Here is a 23282-nt window from a genome sequence, read left to right on the forward strand (position 1 = left end):
GAACTTGTCGTTTTTTATTTTGCAGCTCTAGAGGCTCAATCAAGAGGCCGAATGAGACTTGTGTGAGAAAATGTCATTGAAGGACTGCGTGTGTAGTTTAAATGGATCACATTCGTGAGATTAGATATTATTAACTTTGATTATATGACCTGAGAGGGCCATCCACTGATGAATGTGTTGATTTTCATCCTATTAGGTAATTGTCTGGGGAGATTATGGGCGAATGGACCACAAATCCTTCATGGGAGTTGCACAAATCCTACTAGAGGAGCTGGACCTCTCCAGCAACGTGATTGGCTGGTACAAACTTTTCCCGCCTTCTTCCCTAGTCGATCCAACTCTTGCCTCTCTAACTCGACGTGCTTCTCAGTCATCCCTGGACGGTTCGCCGGCACCTGCGGGGGTTCGATCGTAGTGGACTAATAATCTAAAGCACAGTCTGAGAGACAACGGGACAACAATAAGAGCCAGGCAGAAAATGCGATGAAATAACACAAAGCTTTGTTCAAATCTGACAATCACTCCTGTGACTTTGTTTTTGTTTTCCTCTTTGTGGGTAGCCCGTGTTCTGCCAACTTTGTTTGTCCTAAACAAAATCGTTCGTTTCTCTCACTGTTTGTCGTGTGAGACTTAGGGCTGTCTACTACACTAGCACGTGGGAAGCACCGCTTTAGGGCGACGTAGAAAGCAGGGTGATATTCAGTCAAGTCTTCATTGAAATGTACGTTAGCTAGTTTTTAACAGAGCATCAGAATGTATCAACCCAAAAACAAAGGTGACCTCTGACCAAAGGGATTGTGGGGCCTCGGTCTAAAAGAGGCCCTGTCTAAACCCTGTTTGTACTGAAAGCGAAGGTCAGGAACTTGAAAGACGTAGGGCGTCCCCTGGGGAGGTTGTCTGGAAGGGCAGGGCCTTTCTTGGTGCCTAAACCTGGAGGACCCAAAGCCATGGTCCATTTCCTCCAAAAAAGTTCCTTTGTTTTCAATGTTCGTAACAGCTAACGGAGGCCGCTCTCGTCTAGAAGTTGTTTTTTTTTTTTTACATCTCTAGCACGTTTTATGAGAAACAAGAGGTTGTGTTGTCCAGTGTACTGTGAAAATGACAGGAAATGCTAAAAATGAAATTGAAGACAACGCATCTGGAAATACACACATTTATTTGCACATTTTATTAATTAAAACTATTACATTATCCTACAGTACGTTGCAATACATCATCTTATTCAATGAATTGAATTCTTTTTTTTAGATGTTTACACTTATTATTAAATGGTATTAAAAAGTGTAGTTAATGAAAAAAAACTATGTACCAAGATAAACATATTTGTGTATTTGTACTTTTTCCAATTTTTGGTAAAGGAAATCTATACAATTATGTTTTCATGATACATAGAGTTTTTCGGACGCTAAACTAACTTTTTAACTTCGTTTGATGGTAAGTGTTTGTGTAGACGTACATTTCTCTTTTTAATCTATATGTGGTTCAGCAAAAGCCACTCTGGGGTCACATGACTGACCCAAGCCCTTGCACATATGTCTTTATTTTGAATTAAAAGTGCAAGCACAAAGCTTGATTTTTAAATTTAAAAAATCTGATTAAAAATATATTTAAAAAATAAAATCAAGCCAACTAGCTTGTTAATTTCATTTCCACTTTGTGTACATGACAGAAAACAGAGAAAAGAGTCATGCAAATGCAAGTTCCTCTTGTGTGTCTCTGTAAATGTTGAAGTGACCAATCTGATTTTGCCATCACGAGCATAAACACCAATCATCTATCAGGCCACTGGCCCCTCCCTCCGGTGCGGCGGAGCAGCATGACTCGGATCAGTTCCCAGCTGCATGCACATTTTTGTAAAACAGACTACACAAATGTTAAAAAGTAACAGAAATAGATATGTGTTAGTTCAACATACTGTAGGCCAGCTTGTATGTTGCATGTACCTGTACAGTTTGCTTGTACTTGAATATAAGAGATAAACCAAGAAAAAGAAGCCATTTGCTTTCACTCAGACTTTTCAGATCAGCTACAAAACTAGTTCATGTCCTCCATTCGGTGCTGAATGTTGCAACATTTATTTCTTTCCATTTTTTTTCAAGGTTTTTGATTATTGCTTTTTAGTCTTTTATATCCCTTAGGGGAAAATGTGCTGTACTGTAACACTGAACAAAAACTAACCTCCCTCATGTTTTACAGATTCTACTGTATCATAATTTACCTCAAAACCACAGAAATTAACCTAGAAAATATGTATACATCCCATCAAGTTATTCAAGAGTATACGGATATCAAAACAGGAAATGTCCAAAATATATCATACATACACAACAGTATCCATGTTAAATATAAATGTAGATGCACAGAGACTTATTAGCGCATGTGTTGTAAATATGAGATGACCATGTGGTTAAGCCATATTTGCAAAGGGGCCAAGGCTTACTTTTGAGAACAACCATCCCGATATGAGGGACCGCTGAGCGGACACCTTTCTTATCATATGGGTCCAAATCTAGAGCTCTCACTGTCACTTTTAGAGGGCCGAACCACTCCGCTCTGAAGCTGTAGCCAGATCGTCATTTTCTCTGTGCTTTCGAGCCAAATTCTTCACCTCTGCTATCTGAAAATTTTGATTGTTTTTTCTTCATGAGAGACAGGTGTTTCTTTTACTTGATCAGTATTCTTGGGTAGAGGGGAAAAACAATGCTGACTGTTTACAACTTCTAGTATGTGTTCCACTGAGATGATGAAAAAGAAAAAGTATTCACTGCAACATTTCTGTTTGTATACAGGTGTGGCTCATATGATGTGTATGTTTTATATTTAAAAAAATGAAAAAAAGTTCATTTTTATTATTTACAAATAAAAAAAAAGTGTGTGAAAGAAATTTCAACCTGAGGTTTGTTCTTTACTTTTTCAAAAAAGCCTATATATGACCACAGATGTAAGAAACACAGAGTTTAAAAATAAATAAATGTAATCGCTACTTTTGACCCACTGCTTTTACACTTCAGACATTTTTGACCCATATATTCAATCATCTAATAGTCCGTTTGTATAGTGTTGGCTCTGGCTAAAATCCTCCAAGATTTGGTTTAGGAACAACAATATTTGTATGCAATCTGTCTTGTATACGACCCCATCAATGACCTTTCTGAGGACCACAGGAAGTTTTCGTCCTTTTTCTGCCAATCATGTTTATCTTCACGGTTCACAAGTACAAAACACTAAATATGAATCATTTCTTATTATAATACTATATGTGTATAAGTGTAGGGTATGTGAGTGGAAAAACGACAAATACGAAAAATACAAGAAAGTCGCATATGACATATCCAACTTACAGCAGTATTATGGGAAGCTAATATATAGGAGACTGGCTAGTGTCAAACATTTTGCACAATAATGGGACATGTTGTCACATACAGGTGTTAAAGGGATAGTTGACCCAAAAATTGGTCATTACCCACCCCCATGTCGTTCCAAACCCAAAGGCCTTTGTTCATCTTCAAAACACAAAAATTAAGACATTTTTGATGACATCTGAGAGCTTTTTGACCCTGCATGGACAGCAACACAAATACCATATTCACGGCCCAGATAAGAGAACACTGTTTGTATGCAAAGAAAAATAAATAAATAAATAAAAATGCTTAGTGCTACTCTCATGAATGCACGTCAAAGATTGACACAAAAGAGTTTTGTTTTCTTCAAAAACAAAAAGAATTTTCCCAGCTTCACAAAATGAAAGATGAACCACTGATGCCACATGGACTATTTTAACGATGTCCGTACTACCTTTCTGAGACTTGAACGTGGTAGTTCCATTGCTCTCGGATTTCATCAATAATATCTTAAATTGTGTTCCGAAGATGAACGAAGGTCTTACGAGTTTGGAACGACATGAGGGTGCAAATATTGACAGATTTTTCATTTTTGGGCGAACTGTTCCTTTATTAAGAATCAGCCATTCATATTTCTATTATCTACCTCCAGAATGTAAGCTACATAGGTAATAAAGAATAACAAAGCGCAGTAAAAGGTTAAACTATTTAAAAATGTAAAAGTTACTTTAAATAGCGCTGCTATTTTTTCCCATATGACGTGCTTATGTTATTTCATATTTAAAGAGCAAAATGTTAAAGGCAATATTCAGATTATTGTTTTGGCCAACAAATATAGGAATAATTTGTTTCAATTTCAAACATTTAACCAAATGTGACAGCTGATGTTTTTGAATTGTGTACTTAAAGACAACATACAAAACCACTGCATGAGAAAACACTGTAATGCCACTTTTGAGTTTTGAAATATGTGACCCTGGACCACAAAACCAGTTTTATGTCGCTGGGGTTTATTTGTAGCAATAGCCAAAAATACATTGCATGGGTCAGAATTATTGTTTTTTCTTTTATGGCAAAAATCATTAGGAAATTAAGTAAAGATCATGTTCCATAAAGATATTTTGTAAAACTCCTACTGTAAATGTATGAAAACTTAATTTTTGATTAGTCATATACATTGTTAAGAACATTATTTGAAGAGCTTTGATTTTTTTGCACCCTCAGATTCCTGATATTTAAATAGTTGTATTTCGAACAAATATTGTCCTATCCTAACAAACCATACATCAACGGAAAGCTTATTTATTCAGCTTTCATATGATGTATAAATTTCAATTTGTGATCCGGGGTCACATATATTTATATATGAAGAGTTCAGATGCAAAACCAGCTAAAAGCCATCTCGTCAAAAATGAGATAATGATACTGAGTGAATGCTCCTGACACAAAGTATACGTCCATCAAATGCTTTTACTTCAAACTTGCTAAATTCCAGCCTTAGCCCAATCAGAAGTAGCAGTACTTACATAGAAACCTACACAAAGCAGCCAGAAAGAAATGCTAATTTTAAAGAAATACGTCAGATGGATGTAGAGGCTTTTGCATCTAAACTCTTCATATTATGTGAGTAACACTGTAGTACTGGAAACAATTCTCACTATTAACAAGTTACTTATTAGCATGCATTTTATTAACATATTGGCTGTTTATTAGTACTTATAAAGCGCCTATTCTGCATGACCCTAATCCTACCCAATACCTTAACTTAACAACTACCTCCTAATTAGGAGTTTATTGAGGCAAAAGCTGTAGTTAATGGTTTGTTAATAGTGAGAAGTGTGACCATTATTTGTGACTTATCTTGGTCTGCGCTATCGCCATTCAAATGCTGACTGAATGGCACCGTGTGAGCTATATTCACACTCACCAGCAGAGGGCAGACGTTTGTTAGAATCTCTTTTAGAGATTCGGCTCGTGTAATTGCACAGTGGAGCATCATGAACTTCGCACTTCCAGCATCCTGCCAGGGCTCGCTTTCTTTGCAATGCTCAGACTTAACCCTGCGGTCAAAGAAGATTATTCAATTATTGGGTTGCCATCGTTTTAGACCGCAGATTTTAAAGTAAATAAATAGTAGGAATTAGTCGTTCATTTTAAAATCAAGAACCAGTATGTCCACGGCAGGATACAATTAGCCAGACATCCATCAAAAAACAATCAACAAACTCCACCTTAAGCAAAAAGTAGGCCTAACTATATGAAATTCACGAAACCTGTATTGTCTCTTGACGTCTATTGCAGTGCAACATAATTGCATGTCCTTCCCTGTTGCCTCGCCAGCTCGCGTCACAGCAATTAGCCTGATACATGTCCCTGTGTTCAGCCAATGACCCCAGTGCTCCACTCATGACTGATGGCAAGTGATGGTGCTGGTTGCAGCAACAGAGGTCATGCCAAGCAGAAGTGGGCTTTACTGGATCATTTTCTCAAGTTTCTCACCATATATAAAATGCATAAGAGAGTGAGTCTCATTAACACCAGTCCTGTAGCACGCAGATGGTGAAGTGTATATTTCTATTCTTAGCCCTTGATGAGCCAGAATGAATGTGAGTCTGAGGGTAATTATGCCTCTAATGTAGACGATTGGAACTCCATCGCATACTGTTTTCATACATGCTGGATTCTGAGTCATTGGATAAAAGGTTGAGAAGCAAATGGAATGCAGTCCACGATGAGCAACATGCAAATGATCACTTTTCATAAAAGTGGCAGAAAGGGATGGGGAGAATGTACCTATTTGGAGAAATACAGAAGGTGCTAACCCTGCTAGCACATCTACATCACAGAGATGTCTATTTGACGTCTGCATTTACATCTGGAAGACGTATTTTTTAGATTGTTTGCTCATCTGCAATACGTCTTTAGGACGTTTCCTTTCAGATGTCAAGTAGACGTCTATTAGATGTCTTTAAGATGTTTATGATTTAGAATGTATGTAAAACTAACATCTTACTGACATCTAGATGTTTGTACACAGCAATCAAGCGATCTCTAACAGACATCTTGCAGTGCGTGTGCTATCTGGGAAGATTGTGATGCTGAGTCCTGGAACACTGTTAAATGTATTTTGTAAAAAACAAACAAACAAACAAAAATCGATTTTAAGCGGAAAACAAATCCGAAAAACTTCATTTGATTTCGCCATCCTGGTAACGCCCTGGTAAGATGTTGCTTACTGCTGCAGCACACAAGGATGTGATCTCAAGAAGACTTTGAACAGCACTAGTCAAGGGAAGAACACAAAACAACCGTTTCCCAAATCAGTTACAACTGTGTGGGATTCATGACGGAATCTCTCAACTTCCAGCAAGTGTGACTGAAACCGTAAAACTGATGGAAGAGGCGCCTTCAGTGACAGTTAAATTTTAGAGCGCCTAATTTGACAATCAAACAGGCTCAAATTGCTCTTTTGTATATTACTAACGATGTCGGAATTCCCTGAAGATAAAAAAGATGAATAAGCATGTAGTTCAATCTTTTTTCTCCTCACAGATGGATCGTTATGATACAGCAGGAGAGCAGAGTTTAACTGTAGGGGAGGGCGAGCATGCCCACACAGAATACGCAGTGCTCGTGTGCATTTTATATTGGGTTTAGTCACATGGGCTGTCTGACAGTTGTTATACTATGGGGGCTCTGGATAAAAGGGAATCTGTGTTTTGTGAGCCTAAATATTTAGCAGAGCCTTTATTCAAAAGGAAGCTTTTAATAGAGATATAATTCTAGAATCTGTTGTTAATTGTTGTTGTTGTTGCTATTATTTGTATTAATATGAATATATTTTTTTGTTGTTGTAGTCGTTGTTTGCACATGTAGCGAATCCAGAAAGCGACATAAATACACTGTTGCTATGGTTACCTCCTCAAGCGAAGACTTCTGTTCTGAAGCTGTATTTTGCAATGTCCTTATGTAATATGTATAACAAAAACTTTGTAAGAACACCATCCAACAGTTTGATCTGACACCATTTGAGAGGTTAATGCCTTGACTACAGCTCCTCTTAATAATGCAGACTTAATGATTTTTCCTTCTTACACGACGATTTCTGAAAGGAAACCCTGTGGTCTGTCACTGGGGAATCACATTGTATCAGTTTAACTTTAGGAACTACCATTTCAAGAACGAGTTGTTATGCAAATAAACATTTTACTATGTAAACACATGCATGACTGCTCAACCGTCGGCTTAACAGCCGGGGAAACGACACAGAACTTCTCATGTCTACATCATTTCATTATTGAATTATTACCAAAAGTGTGAGACAACCGCAGACTCGTATCCGAGAGGATAGTGGGTGCTGACTGGGAACATTTACTTTAATATTACGGAAACGCTTTATATGTGCTACAGCATGAGCACGCAGAATTGTACAGTTGATTTCCTGTGCGCAGTAGCCTGACGCCAAGCGTGTGAGTGAAGCGACATCAAAAGCGCGCGCTGGAGTAACACGAGCTGTACGCGCAAGACTCAGCAGCAGTCATATAAAGTCACTTTGACGGGCTCTTCTCGTGGGTCAGCGCTAGCGGTGACTTTACACACCTCCCATTTATTGAAGTGTGTCCATACCAGGAGCGAAGAAAGTGGCGTTCGCGCGTCACGACCGGAGGTAAATAGTATATTTTGAGGCTTTTTGACATTTCGCGTTGGTAGTTTCTTGGCTCTTCCGTCGCATCTATCAGAGGTATAACAATACGCATGCCACGCGTGTTTGGGTCCGCGTTGGTGATGCCATGCCCCGCAACCATAGCGGAGATGAGGCCGGCTCCGGCCTCTGGATGAACACCTCTCCGGGGCACCACGCCGAAAGTTACGGATTGCATAATGTGGAATGTGGTAATAGGATGAAGAACAATTGTTCACGGCCGGGAGACGGACTGTTGTCCGCATCTCATGCCGGCACAGGTGCATCGGGCACGGAAAGAGACCGGGGGAAGCAAGGCGCTCGGCTGAGTCTGCTCGGGAAGCCTCTGGTGTACGGCGCGCAAAGCGGCCGAAGAAACGCGCGCTACCGGAGGATTCAGAACTACCTGTACAACGTGCTGGAGAGACCAAGATCCTGGGCTTTTATCTACCACGCTTTTGTGTAAGTGCCGCGTTTATACCTTCACATTGTGCTTATGTGATACCGAAAGCGTTGCTCAATTTCTCAAAGTTTTTCAGTCAGAAAACGTGTACCTGTTGCTTTTAAGATTTGTCCGTACTATTGCCACGTATGAATGGAAACATCCCTGATGTGGAATATTGGTGCTTAAAGCAATATATAAAAGCCTATGGATGTGCGTATCGAAAGAACTAGATGTGAAATTAAATAGCAAATTCTCTTATTTTAGAATGAATATAATATTCGCTTTCAGTTCACTTGTTGTTTTTATTGTAAGAGTAATGATAACAGCAGAGTGTTCAGCTGACTACACACAAAACATCACAACTACAAGAGGGCTGTATTGTTCTTTTGGGATTGGGTCTTGAATTTTTAGTCAAAGCAGGAATTGTTGTCGAGTGAAAGAACCTGACATGGTAAATGTTCATTCAGTATAAGACTGATAGTTTGATTAGTATGTGCTCTCAGGATGGGGAAGCCCTGAAAGATTACAGGAGCTTCTCATTTGTGTTTAACTGTGTACCACACACACAACAGGCACAAACAGAGACACAAATAGGAACAATTTTGAATGCTAAAAGTGTCTTTGAAATGAACATTGTTACTGTTGTTTCAAACCCATGATTGTTGATCTTTACTGTAGCACAAAGTTGGAAGTTTTGCGGTATGTCCTGGTTGCTCTTTTCCACTCTGTTACAATGAATTGGGGATTGTGCGGAGTTCTAGTATCATGAAACTGGTCCTGTTTGTTATATCCCAAGTCTTCATTCATTAAACTGGCTAATTAGATCATAAGTTTAATTTAACATCTTCCACTGAAGGGGAAGATAATCAGTGCACATCAACCTAAATTTTAGACCATTCCTCACTCAAATCTTTCAAGTTTTACTTCAGAAGACTTGAAATGCCGAAACAGGTTTGGAATGACCTTACAGTGATTTTTATTTATTTATTTATTTATTTTATGATGAGCCTGCTTGCTTATTCATTTGTTTGTTTGCTTATTTGTTTGTTTCAGTTATGCTTTTACATCTTCATTTCTGTCAGGCAAAATAGCTGAGAAGTGACCCAGGCTAATGTTATGGTCAGTCAAACTGTGTGATCTACTATTTCTTCTTCTAAAGAAATCAAATATCCCATCCATGCGAAGTCATTTTCTGTCATTTGATGGTATGAGGTTTTGTGCAAATCTTGTGTCCATGCATAGCCTGCTGAAAGACAAGGACAGGCTTCAACACCTGCACATATTATCTAACACTTTAAGAGGAAACTCTTATTTTCATTCCTTTAACGCTTTATTTTTGTACTTGCTTATAAATTCTCCCATGAGATAGTCAATTAGATTTTATGGTTTAGTTTTACTCTTATATTATTTGCCCTCAGATGATCCTATTATAAGGCTGAGGAGTTGAGACAGGTTATGTTTTCTCTGGTTTGTTGTTGTATGTTCCACAAGGATTCAGGCAAGTCTCAATACAATTCATTCCTCACCAAATGTTCTTTGCAAGCCCCAACACTGCGTTCTTCAGATAATGAGCATAATAAGGAAGAGTGTTGTTGTGCTTGTGAGAGTCTATGAGAGAGGTAAGTCTTGCTGAAAAGGGTCATGATCTACATTGTGAATAGATGGAGTATTATTATTGTTAGATATTCAATAATAATAATAATAATAATAAAAAAAAATTATTATTATTATTATTATTATTACAGACTTTTTAGTATCTTATGATATTCTATTCTGTCAGATCTATTACATACATGGTTCACAAAAACAGCTGAAGTTGCTGTTTTCTGAGATTGTGGTTTTCTTGTTGCCATGTTTGCTTTTGGTTTTTGTTTTGTTTTTTTTCCCTACTGATCTTATAAACATCACCCTACCTATTAAGAAATGATGAGTGAAGTAATTTGTTGATCTGGTCCTGCAGGTTTCTCAAGAATGGCTGTAATTTTGTGTAAATTACAAAATCAGAACAACATGCAAAGAACATGAAATATATTTTGTAATTAAAAAATGGCTGTAGGACGGATTTCATTTATCCAGTGTGAATGTTAATTAACTGTACGCAAATTACAGTAATAATTTACTACAGTATGTTGAGCATAAGCCACACTGCTATATAAACTCTCTCTTTCTTCCAAAATCCTTTCCTTCACTTTAAAGACACATCACAACACACAGTGGTACATTTGAAGCTTACTGGATTAACTGTGTTTTATCCCTGAAAAAGTATCACTGAGAACTACAGAGATCGAGAGAGGGTGGGGGAAGGGAAACTCAAAGAATTAAAAAGAATTTAAAATGATTTTCCAGTTTGAGGAGAATGAAACTCCTCTGTACTGTCATGTACGCATCTTACATAGGCCTATGCTATGACTTGGTTTAAAGGTGCATTTCAGATTTGAGAATTGTATCATTGTAATACCATGCTTTTGTTTTCAGTTCACCTTAAAAAAAAAAAAAAAAAAGAAGTAATTGTTGCCAACTTTTACACAAGTTCTGTCACACAAGTGCAACTTGGTGTTGAAAAATATTACATCCTAATGAAATCATTAAACCCCCAAGCTTCCCAGCATTGTCAACTTCCACTTCCCTCTGCCCTGATGCTTTTCAGCAGATGCTGGCCTCGAAGCCTCATAAAAGTGTAACACTTGAAGGTGATTGACAGCTGCTGGAGGAGAAAGAGTCAGCAGGCACTTGAAGGGAAAGTGACACAGGCCATGTTGCCCTTGTTTGTGTCAGTCAGGCAAAGAGCAGAGCCTTTTCCCAGAGGGGCTTTTAAAAATAGTATTTATAATTGCATTATTATTGAAACAGCACTAAAAATGTTCTCCTTTTTATAATTTTTAAAAAATGAAAATGAAAATGAAAATGAACATGAACATGAAAATACCAATAAGTACATACAGTGGCATGTGAAAGTTTGGGAATCCCTTGCAGAATGTGTGAAAATGTAAATAATTTTAACAAAATAAGAGAGATTACATAAAATGCATGTTATTTTTTATTTAGTACTGTCCCGTGTACGATATTTTATATAAAATATGTTTACATAGTCCACAAGACAAAAAATAGCTGAAATTATTAAAATAACCCCCTTCAAAAGTATTGTTCTTAATACTGTGTGTGTTTTTTTTTGTTTGTTTGTTTTGTGATGATGTTCATGAGTCCCTTGTTTGTTTTGAACAGTTAAACTGAGCACTATTCTTCAGAAAAAAAAAAAAAAAAAAAAAGCTAAAAAGATGCTGGAAAATGTTTTCCAGCATCTTTTGCATATTTGAACCCTTTCCAGCAGTGACTGTATGATTTTGAGATCCATCTTTTCACACTGAGAGACTCAAAGATTCACTGGCAAGGAGACACGTTGCATTAAGAGCCAGGGGGTGAAAACTTTTGAACAGGATGAAGGTGCCCAAATTTTTCTTATTTTGTAGAAATATAATTTTATTTCCAGTTAGTGCTGCCCTTTGGAAGCAACAGAAGATACTCGCATGTTTCCTGGAAGACAAATTAAGTACAATTTACTTTGATCTTCCAAATCAAAAAGTTTTCACCTTCTGGCTCTTAATGCATCGTGTAGTTCTGTTTGAGTCCCTCAGTTGTCCTCAGTGTGAAAAGATGGATCTCAGAATCATTTTTTTTTCCCAGGAACCAGACGAACATGCATATGGTACGTTTATACAATTATACAATTATAAGTGCATTAGCACTTATACAATTATAAGTGCTCACTGTTTTACCGCCTCTAGTGTTTACTTTTTGTTGGAAGTGCAGTGATATCTAATTAGTGGTATGTATTTTGCGTCTTGCGAAAATGTTCCCACGGGTACGTTTTCATCGTGAGAAAAGGTTGGAACCTTATTCTGTATTTGACTTGTCTTTTTAGTGGCACCATGTATTTTTCTCATTGTTTGGAGACGATAAGACTTGACAGATGTTTTAGAGCCTGTTGACCTTCTTAGTTTTCACTCTTGCACTCCGCTAGTGGATCTTCAGGCCATTTCAGAATTGAAATTGAGTCAAAGAGACACAGGAGTGTGAGGCCTAGCACTGTCATATCTGACGTTTGTAGGCAGAATTGTCATTCACCTCTTAGTGGTTGTGTTGCTCTTTTTTTTTGTGCTGTAACATTGTACCGTACTCTTCCCACACACACTTGCACAAATATACCACACACTTAGTCATATGCAGATCGTTGCATCAGCCATTCCTCTCTATAGCTGTTTTCAAGTAAAGTAATGCAAACTTTAAAGACACACTTCACCCAAAACAAAACAAAAAAAAGAAGATATGTTTTTGCTCGTTTCATTGAAAGCCTATGACATCCATTCTTTTGTTTTAATTATGCCTTTTACAGTCAGAATGAATTGTAGCTTGCAGTCAGTTTTACATCCTTAATGTTACATATTAAGGAATGGATTGGATCATAAAAATGTGTGTGTTCTACAGTAGAATGAATGTGAATTTGCTAAAACAATGCCTTAAAGATTAATGGCTAACATTATCTAATAGCTTTGATAGACTAGCCATACACCTAGGGTGTTTTCCTGCCTACAGTCTGAGATGTTGGGATATGTTTCAGCAGCCCAGGTGGTTTGGAAAGTCTATGAATATATGTATTATCCAAAAGCCTGTGTTGCCTAAGTGGCATCAAATTCCTTACATTAAGAGCAGGAACATGTTTCTACGGGTAAACATTTGGTTTCATTTCAACTTTTCTTCTGTTGCCAAAAAACATGTGAAAGCATCTTTAGTGGGTTCTCGTTTCTTCTAACATACAGAAAAGAGATTCTCAGACAGTCAAACTCAGTGAAAGAGTTGTGAGCGATAGAGTTTGTGAGGTATTTTGGTCATCAGACTTTTAGTCTCACATTGAACAGTAATACATTGACAGATATTTTGGAAAGTTTAGGTTTACAAGACACTCTCTTTAGTGTCTTATAAACAGACACGTGCCCCCGTACACTCATCTCACACACCACCAGAAACAGGAAGCTGCCGGTCACATTGTGAAACCGCTCCCTGGCTGTTGCATGAACACTTGAAGACACAACTCTACTGATAAATGTCAAACTCTACTTCTCCTTTATATGAGAAACTTCCTCTTAGTAATCAAACACAGTCACAGTGAGTTGTCTCTGTTTATAAAGATCATGGTTTGAGTCACTGGGCTGTCCCCAATGTTGAAAAAAATTAACCACAATAAAACCCTAACTCACCTACAGGTGTGGGTAGTATTAGACCTGAGAAGAGGAACAATTTTGGTAACAGATACTTTCGAAACAACTGAAATTCGTTCAGATGGAGGCGTTTCGTGAAACTTGTAAGCACAGTAGAATGAAACGAGAAACAAGTAGAAGGAAGGAGAAGTCCACTTCCAGAACAACAATTTACACATAATTTACTCACCACCTTGTCATCCAAGATGTTCATGTCTTTCTATCTTCAGTCGTAAAGAAATTATGGTTTTTGAGGAAAGCATTTCAGGATTTTTCTGCATATAATGGACTCCAATGGTGCCCCAAATTTGAACTTCCAAAATGCAGTTTAAATGCAGCTTCAAAGGGCTCTAAACGATCCCAGCTGAGGAAGAAGGGTCTTATCTAGCAAAACGATCGATCATTGTTTGGAAAAATAAATATTTGTATACTTTTTAAGCACAAAAGCTCGTCCACGGGTCGTTCTTGAACGATTCGTTCATTTTAAACGAGTCTTTAATGTGACTCGGGAAGAATGATTCGTCTCGGGGAGTAATTCATTCAGTCGCGCATGCACAACATCCTATTAGGTTCTGTACTGGAATTAGTTCACCTGTTTTGAGTCTTATGGGGCTGTCACGTGATGCTGATTTTGCTAAAATGAACAAAATGATTTGAAAAAAGATTTGTTCATTTTGCTGAACGAGACTCAAAGGTCAGAGTCTGTAAAATGATCCGAACTTCCCATCACTACTACGAATCACGTCTTCGAATCACCACAAGTTCATCGTCTGTGTACTCTGGCTCAAAAAGGTAGAGTATGTCGAAAAACTCCATGTTATTTTCTCCTACAACTTCAGAATCGTCCGACATCGTTGTACCTTTTTGTTTGTAAACAGTGTTTGACTTACTTGCACTTTCTTAGTCTTTGTGCATTCGCTTTGTAAACACTGGGTCTGTGGTTCCACCTACGTTCCGTGTGACCTTTCGACGTGATGCAATAGTACGTGAACGTGCATCCCAGAGTCTGTGCTACACAAGCTTTTGTGCTTAAAAAGTATACAATTTTTTATTTCCCGAAAAAAAGACCAATCGTTTCACTAGATAAGACCCTTCTTCCTCGGCTGGGATCGTTTGGAGCCCTTTGAAGCTGCATTTAAACTACATTTTGAAAGTTCAAAATTGGGGCACCAATGAAGTCCATTATATGGAGAGAAATCCTGCAATGCTTTCCTCAAAAACCATAATTTCTTCACAACTGAAGACAGAAAGACATGAACATCTTGGATGACAAGGGGGTGAGTAAATTATTTGTGAATTGTTGTAGTTCTGGAAGTGGACTTCTCCTTTAAAGTAAGTTTGATTTTATCTAAATCAGATGATAGTGATTCTGGAAACATTTATTACATAGGCTGTTAATGTGTAAGTTTAGAAATGAAATGTCCAGTGAATGCTGCTAAAAGATTGATAGCGTTTGAAAATAAGGTATCACCTTTCCTAAACCTCACCAGTTCATTAGCTAAAGCCAACCATGCCATGTTAGTTTGCTTCTACAAGTCTTTGAGCTCTCCACATCACACCATATCAATGTACCAGTTGAGCTACTGAGCAAGTTTTCATTGTCAGAAAAGTCATGCAGAAGGAACCGATTATGTGATGCAGCTGTCAAAACGAATTCATTTACAAATCACATCCTTAAGATAGTATTGTGCAAGGATCCACATGACATTGAAAATAACATGTGTTTGCAGATATATAGGAAACATGTTAATTCACATACTTTTTTTTCTGAGAAACAGTGCTACAGCCAGTTAATGTGATTTCTATATCAGAATGTATGTTTTCGTTTTGGTCTGTGATTCTGCTCATTTGCAGTTACCCAATAGTATTGCAACATGGAAGCAAGCAAATAAACTGAGTGGGAGATCAGATTCATCAATGTAAAGCTCAGTGTAAAGCTTCTTGCCTAACTTGTCAGTTGCACTTGTTCCTTGTTGCATCTGACAACTCGAATGTTCTGAGGGGGGTGGGGTGGGAGAAACAACGCTCTTCAATATTTTGAAATTGGACTGCAGTACCCATTTCAACTGCTAACTGTCAATATTACATACTGCACCTTTAACTGAAAATCTGCTGCTGTAATCATATTTTTTTGTTTGTAAATAAGAATGAACGTTGTTTTTTTTGGTGATTTAGGTAGAGGCACATTTTTTTTCAGTGAGGAAAAACAATTTGGTTGTTGATGACAACAAAAAGAGGACAGAAGGTCAGCATTTGTAATTCCCAGAAACGATAGGCACTCTCATCCAATCAAACAATTCTCATGCAGAATAGGGTTTGTGCAAAAAAAAAAAAAAAAAATAAACAGAATGTCCCTATTTTTGAAGGCCTATCCCCAGTTCTGCGTGAAAATGTCCCCTGTTTTTCTTTGTGCTCAAAACAGCCCACAGTTAAATAACACCTAGTGTGCTAGATACGGCACATGCTTGTTTAAAAACATTATATCATCGCATACAGTGTGTTATTTCATATTAGGTTTTTTCATTTTGATAGTGAATTCATATTTACACACACAAAGACACATATGTGACCCTGGACCACAAAATCAGTCGTAAGTAGCATGGGTATATTTGTAGCAATAGCCAACAATACATTGTATGGGTCAAAATGATCGAAAAATCATTAGGATATTAAGTAAAGATCATGTTCCATGAAGATATTTTGTAAATTTCCTACCATAAATATGTCAAAACTTAAACTTAATTTTTGATTAGTAATATGCATTGCTAAGAACTTAATTTGAAAAACTTTAAAGGTGATTTTTCTAAATTATGATTTATTTAGTTATTTATTTTCAAATAGTTGTATCTCGGCCAAATATTGTCCGATCCTAACAAAACATACGCATGGAAAGCTTATTTATTAGCTTTCAGATGATGTATAAATCTCAATTTAAAAAAATTGACACATATGACTGTGTTTTTGTCCAGGGTCACATAAACACTGTTGGTTTTTAACGTTTTATCGGGAAAACAAATGTATTATTTAAATAATATGCTGACCACTGACTTTGTCACTAGTTATCATTTTAGATTTTGTTGTTGTTGTTGTTGTTTGTTTTATTTTAGCCTTCAGATTTGAAGCATGCAAATTGAATAAATTATTTATGCGTGTGTCTGTGTTGGGTGTGAGTGTGAAATAAGAGACAGAGAGAGAGCCTTGTTTGCATGTTTCCAAATGAAAGGACCTCTCTTACCAGCTTTGGCTTGTCGTTTCCACTAGGTCCAACCCAGCCCCCGATACCTTCCAAAATAAACAACCCAGTGTTAACTCACTGGTTTTATTCACCTTCATTGCTACCCATGCTACATGTGGCCCAAAAATGTATCTATACATTTATAGATGTAAAAATCATTTAAGTCTAATGTATGTCTGATTCAAAATGACGTTTTTGAATTATGTGCTCAGAATGGTCTTCATAAATATTTGATTACTAATGGTTTAGATGCCAAAATGGTTTATGATTATTATGCATACATATGTGTCTTCATTGAATTCATACAAATTGCCTTTCAAATATGCCCATGTTCCCAGATAGTGGGCCTTTGTTGACCTTCTGTCTTTCTTTAGATTGATTTGCAGATATGAGTTTGAAGCCAGAGGGCAGCTCATATTTAAGGCCTTTCTCTGTGAGAGTGGACTAGTCTTAGAGGTCAGCCATAGTTCCCAGAGCGGTTCTCGGGTCTGATCTAATCCTCCTTTGCCCTCTTCTCTTGATCCTAACCAGTGAGAAAGAACAGGCCTTAGCATGTTTCTGTAATATGCTACATGATGTGCCAACCAAAACTTAATCTTATTTGTCCTCCTGGAAGTACGGAAAATTTGCTAGGAGCTCCTAGCTTGTGTTGTAGTGTGTGTGTGTGTGTGTGTGTGAATGGAAAAGGGGGTGAGTTAACCATTCCAAGACTGCAATGCATAGAAGTCATGTCACTTTCAATTAAATATTCCTTAAGAGCGCACTGCAGGCACACTTAAAGGTGAAGTGTGCAATTTAGATTAAAATATGTTTTCCTAACACTATATCCATGCAGAGTTACATAGAAGTCATAGGTTCCCCTGAAGGCTCTTTGCTTGCAGAAACATGCAGGAAAAAATATTTTTCATGCAGGGACTACTGCATACTGTCATGACTGTATGTTGACATCAATGAGTCTTTTAAAGTATCAAATAATTTGACATCTTATGACAACTCAAGGCTAGTTCAGGTTGTAAAATGTCATGTGGTGCGACTCCCCAAAATTCAATTCATATTTACTATTAACTCTTTCCCCACTATTGACGGAATTTCCATCATTCATGAGACGGCACTTTCCCGCCATTGGCGGAATTTTCCAGATTTCCATTTTTTTTAGTGGTGTATGGTATGAGGCGCTATTACTCATCTTTTGAAAGAGTATTAAGTCTCTGGATCATAACATGGAGAAGCTGATATCTAAAATAATGCAATCATCAAACATTAATCATTATATAAATCAAAACTGCCTAATGTTACAGAATGAAATGATGATCTAGAAAGTGGTTTAGGACTGTACAAACTTTGGGGGTGTTGATGGAAGCGATCGACTCCTGTTATACTTTGATCATTGTTCTGAATCTCATTTGGAAATAGTTTTTTATAAAAACACGATTTTCTCAGCTTTTTGTTTCAAATGTTGCTTTTTTTTTTAAACTTACCCACATTCCAGTTCCGATAAAAAGGGAGAGGTTTTATTTTTAAAGCAGAGTTTTTGACTGTTTGAAAAGAACATCTGCAAATATTCATATAAAATATTCTAGGGGCCATGAAAAATTTGGTCAAAATGAAAAAAATACAAAATAAAAAAAATGCTGACAGCTGTTTTAAAAAGGCTGCGGGGGGAAAGAGTTAAAGACCCCCTGTGGTTAAAATCAAGTTTTTAGTGTTTTCATGTCTGTCTGGTGTTTTTAATATGCTTAAAGGAGAAGTTCACTTCCAAAACTTCACAGATTATTTTACTCACACCCTTGTCATCCAAGATGTTTATGTCTTTCTTTCTTCAGTCGCAGAAATTGTGTGTTTTGAGAAAAAAAAAAAAAAAATTCAGGATTTCTCTCCATATAGTGGACTTCTATGGTGCTTGTGAGTTTGAACTTCCAAATTGCAGTTTAAATGCAGCTTCAAAGGGCTCTAAACTATCCCAGCCAAGAAAGAAGGGTGTTGTCTAGCGAAATGATCGGTCAAAAAAAAAATTACAATTTATATGTTTTTTAACCTCAAATGCTCAACTTGTCTAGCTCTGCGTGAACTCTGTGTATTCCGGTTCAAGACAGATAGGGTAGGTCGAAAACTCCCATCTCATTTTCTCCTCCAACTTCAAAATCATCGCTGCAGATGTTTACAGCGATGAAAAAAAACAGCGATGTAGGGTGATTTTCAAAATGCATTTAAACTGCATTTTGGAAGTTCAAACTCATGGGCACCATAGAAATCCACTATATGGAAAAAAAATCCTGAAATGATTCCTCAAAAAACATCATTTCTTTCTGACTGAAGAAAGAAAGACATAAAACATAACACATAAAAAGACACAAAAGTTATCTGTACATTTTTGTTCTGTAAGTGAAATTCTCCTTTAAAGACAAACCACGTAAAAAATTCATTAGTCAGAATCAATGCTAATAAATTTTTCCTTAACCAATTCCACCTTGTGCAACTTTTAGAGTGGGGCTTTTCACATTATCATGTATTTTCTTGAAAATGGTTTAAAAGATTTAAAATCATACATATGCACAAATACAAATAGCACACATTTCTAAAAACTTGGCACATGCTTTTAATCCTTATGAGCCATATGAAATAATAAAAATGTGTGTGATTCTAATACAGTAGGTTTAGAGTTGAACTGTAAAAAAAAAACTATACAGCTAAAACAAATATTCCCTTTCTTTGTAGTTGACATGATCTGTCAGCGTCTTTGTGTATTTAGCCTAAACTGGACTCAGGTCTCTTGAATCTCCAGAGTAGTGGTTGTAAAGCAGCGGCTACTCTGCCAACTGGCCTGTCATGAGCAATCAACGTCTAGTGATGTTTCCCCAAACGCACACACCGCTTCAGTTACTTTATCACAAATCAGTTACAAAGACAAAACGTGTGTGTGTGTGTGTGTTTTTAAGGGCCCATTTGACCCTGATCACAGAGCAACATCCAGCTGCTGTTAGTGTGCTGGTAACTGAAGACAACACTTGTGTGTGGGGGGGGGGTCTCTCATTTCTGCCATGTGTTTAATATTGGGACTTTTTAGACTAGTAAAGCCTTGAGACAGATCTTACAACCTTTGTTGATTATTTTTACAATTTTTGTATTTCAGTGTACTTGTTTTTTAACCTATAAGCTTGTCTTCTAAGAGAACTGTGAAGGATTGTTGTTCTTGGTCTTTTGTAAGTAATGGAAAATGTTCCCCAAAATCTGAATAGCAAAATGGATTTAATTATTTACAATATGTATAGGTTGTATATATAGAGAAACTCAAATAAGGTTTGCCCTCCTGGTGCTGTGCCATGTTTGCTTAAATCAGCAAACCAAACTCAGTTTGATATTTTTTTCATTCTTTTTTTAATGAAAAGAATTTCATTAAAGAATACATTTATGGGAAATTCAGATTGGTAATTGTATTATAAAACAATGAGCATTGTGTGTGTGACTGAATAAGCATTGAGTTCAGTGTTTTCTTCAAACTATGTCCTTGTACTGCTCCCATGTCACATGTCAAATTCTCCATATCTCCACATGGGCAGCTTCTCATCCACGTTCATATCCCCACTTCCTGCTCCCTCCCCCATGCTGTTCCTCTTTGTTCCCCGTGTCTCTCCTTAGCCTTGACTGTTCCCAGTTCAGTGTAAATTATCTTCAAACCCTCAGTTTGCATTGAAGTCATGCCATGCGACAGGCCCAGGCGTCAGCCACTTCCGTCTAAGCTTCACACACATGCAATCTGAAAGAACTGGGTTGTAAGTAAGCCCTTAATTGCCATTGAAATGCCATGGCTCCATTTGCAAAAGAAATTGTGGCTTTTACCCCACTACTGTCATAGAAAGTGTCCTTCATATATGCTAGCACAAGCTGGAATTGGTCTGGGTCATCCCCATTGTGCTTTACTATCTAATTGAATTTTCTATGTGAACTCTGGGAAATGCAGTTTAGATTAGAGGGGGCACGGGATCGGGAAAGGTCCGTGACCCAGGACTCAAACTCGGGAATGCCCAAAGCAAAACGGTGCGATATGTTGGCTTGCTGTTATTGCCGCCGACTTTAGTTGAATTTTTATTTTTTATATCATATAATGTTTTTTTTTTTGTTTTTTTTTTTAAAGAAATCTCTTTTGTTCACCAAGCCATTTATTTACTTGATCCAAAATACAGCAAAAGCAGTAATATTGTGAAATACTTTTACTATTTAAAATAACTGCTTTCTATTTGAATATATTTGAAGATGTAATTTATTCCTGTGATCAAAGCTGCATTTTCAGCATCATTACACCAGTCTTCAGTGTCACATAATCATTCAGAAATCATTCTAATATCATTTTTTGCTGTTAAAGAAATGTGTATTATTATTATTATATTATCAATATTTAAAACAGCTGAGTACATTTTTTTTCAGAATTCTGTTCTTCTGAACTTTGTATTCATCAAAGAAACCTGAAAAAGTCTACTCAGCTAAAATATTAGAATGGTTTCTGAAGGATCATGTGACTGGAGTAATGATGCTAAAAATTCAGCTTTGAAATTACAGGAATGAAATGAATAAAGAGTTCAAAAACAGCTAGATGGAGCGCCACTGTATGGAACAGATCAAAAGCTTTTTGAGACTCATGTCAAAGTTGAACTACTTTACACATGACAGTTCATCTAAAAAGTGGCCCTTATTTCACGAAATAATGAAAAACAGTGAGACATAATGTAACTGTGACAAACTAATAATTGCAAAATACTGCAGACTGAATGCAAGAATAGGTTCTTTGTGAACATCCACTGGGTCTAACTAGAACAGACATAAAGGTACAACATAACTGTGGACTGTAGAAAGAGAAATCTAGAAAGAAAGAGAAAAAATAGTGGAGTTTCACTTTGCACAAAGATCTGTTATCTCACTGGTTTTGCCAGTTGTAGAAATAGAAAAGTCTCAGAACTAACTTCCTGTTGACACTTACTGGCAGTTCAGGGTTTCTTTTGCCTTTTCCAGATATAATTATAGCCTATATCTATGACAGTATAAAGAAAAGAGCTTCAAAACATGGGACACTTTTTTTGATGGTGGCCTGCTGATGAAAGGCAGCGCTCCTGGATAAGACCAGCAAATGACCTTACAAATCAATCAGGAATCAATCTCATAGCAGTCAGTGAATCATTCAACACCCTCTGTACCACCTGCATCAACAGGGCGTTTTTCAGTTTCCTTCCAGACTACATCTTAATCCACCCCAGCTCATGTTAAGACCATTGGGGAAATCAGAAAATTCTATTCTCACTTTGCAGGAAGATAGTGTGTCATTGTTTTGGCTAGCATGCTAGAATTTCTTCTTGAATATGAAAATGTAATGCCTTTCTAAAGAGGATGTTTTGATCACTATTGCATATGCATGTATGCTAAAAGTCATCCGCCACCCTCCTCCATCGCCTGCTTCTGCATGGCTTTAGCACTCTAAATCTAGGATTATTTTCATACAATGTTACATGCTAATGTGACCTTATCCTTTTCAATCAAATACTGGAAAGCCACTCATATGGAAGTACAGTTAAAGGAAAGAGGATGAACAGCAGTTTTAGGTTGCAAATGGTGGACTTGACATTAAGTGGCATGACAAAAGAGGTTCTTACAAATGAAGTACTCATTTAATGTACAGTAGTTAAACAGCAAAGCTCCAGACTGTGCCTATAATGACCACATTTGCATAAACGATTGCTGAAATCGCTAATATAAATGTGAACGTAATATAAATTGATACATCACTGCTTATAAATTGCATGTAGTATCTATTTACCTGGATGTTTATTTAGGAGTAGCCTATCACTTCATTTGCTTTTAATGAGATGCAGCAAACAAAAGTTTTGGTAGGGGAAGTTATACACTGGAAAATATTTGCTTTCCACCTCAGGAAAAAAAAAAAAAACATGTCAAGGTGGAAAAATAGCAGATTTTTTCAAACAATCATCATCTCAAATACTAGTTCTTATAAAATTAGATATTCAAGAGATATAGAAAATGCAGAGAATCATCTTTCTCTGTCAGTCAATGAACATTCAAGTGCAGAAAGGCATTGTAAACTACTTGGATTCAAGAGTTTGCATGATTCATGATCATTGTGCACAGAAAATGTTTTGAGACCAAAAGCGAAATGAAATGGGGGCAACCAGTAATGAAATCGGACTGTGAGAAAACATGGCGATAGTCAAAAGCATAGAAATGCCCGTACCATGTAATCTCAAAGAGTGCTCTGCCAAAAAAAAAAAAAAAAAAAAAACATCATGCAAACTACGTGATGAGAACGAACAGGAGCTAAAATTGT

General features: G+C 37.0%; 2 protein-coding genes across 4 annotated transcripts in view; both read left to right on the top strand.

Annotated features, from left to right (window-relative positions):
* The window catches only part of rims1b (regulating synaptic membrane exocytosis 1b), an 82329-nt gene extending 79439 nt beyond the window's left edge, over positions 1-2890 (top strand). For all 3 annotated transcript variants that reach the window (XM_051104358.1, XM_051104271.1, XM_051104324.1), the window contains one exon: positions 197-2890. In XM_051104358.1, coding sequence (XP_050960315.1) covers positions 197-415 — 219 coding nt within the window. In that variant the 3' untranslated portion in view covers positions 416-2890. The remainder of the gene's footprint in view (positions 1-196) is intronic.
* A 4738-nt stretch (positions 2891-7628) lies between these two features.
* Positions 7629-23282, top strand: part of kcnq5b (potassium voltage-gated channel, KQT-like subfamily, member 5b) — a 118358-nt gene continuing 102704 nt past the window's right edge. The window contains exon 1 of the mRNA XM_051104970.1: positions 7629-8484. Coding sequence (XP_050960927.1) covers positions 8132-8484 — 353 coding nt within the window. The 5' untranslated portion in view covers positions 7629-8131. The remainder of the gene's footprint in view (positions 8485-23282) is intronic.

The sequence above is a fragment of the Labeo rohita genome, chromosome 1 (assembly GCF_022985175.1).
Source record: "Labeo rohita strain BAU-BD-2019 chromosome 1, IGBB_LRoh.1.0, whole genome shotgun sequence".
Classification (NCBI taxonomy): Eukaryota; Metazoa; Chordata; class Actinopteri; order Cypriniformes; family Cyprinidae; genus Labeo; species Labeo rohita.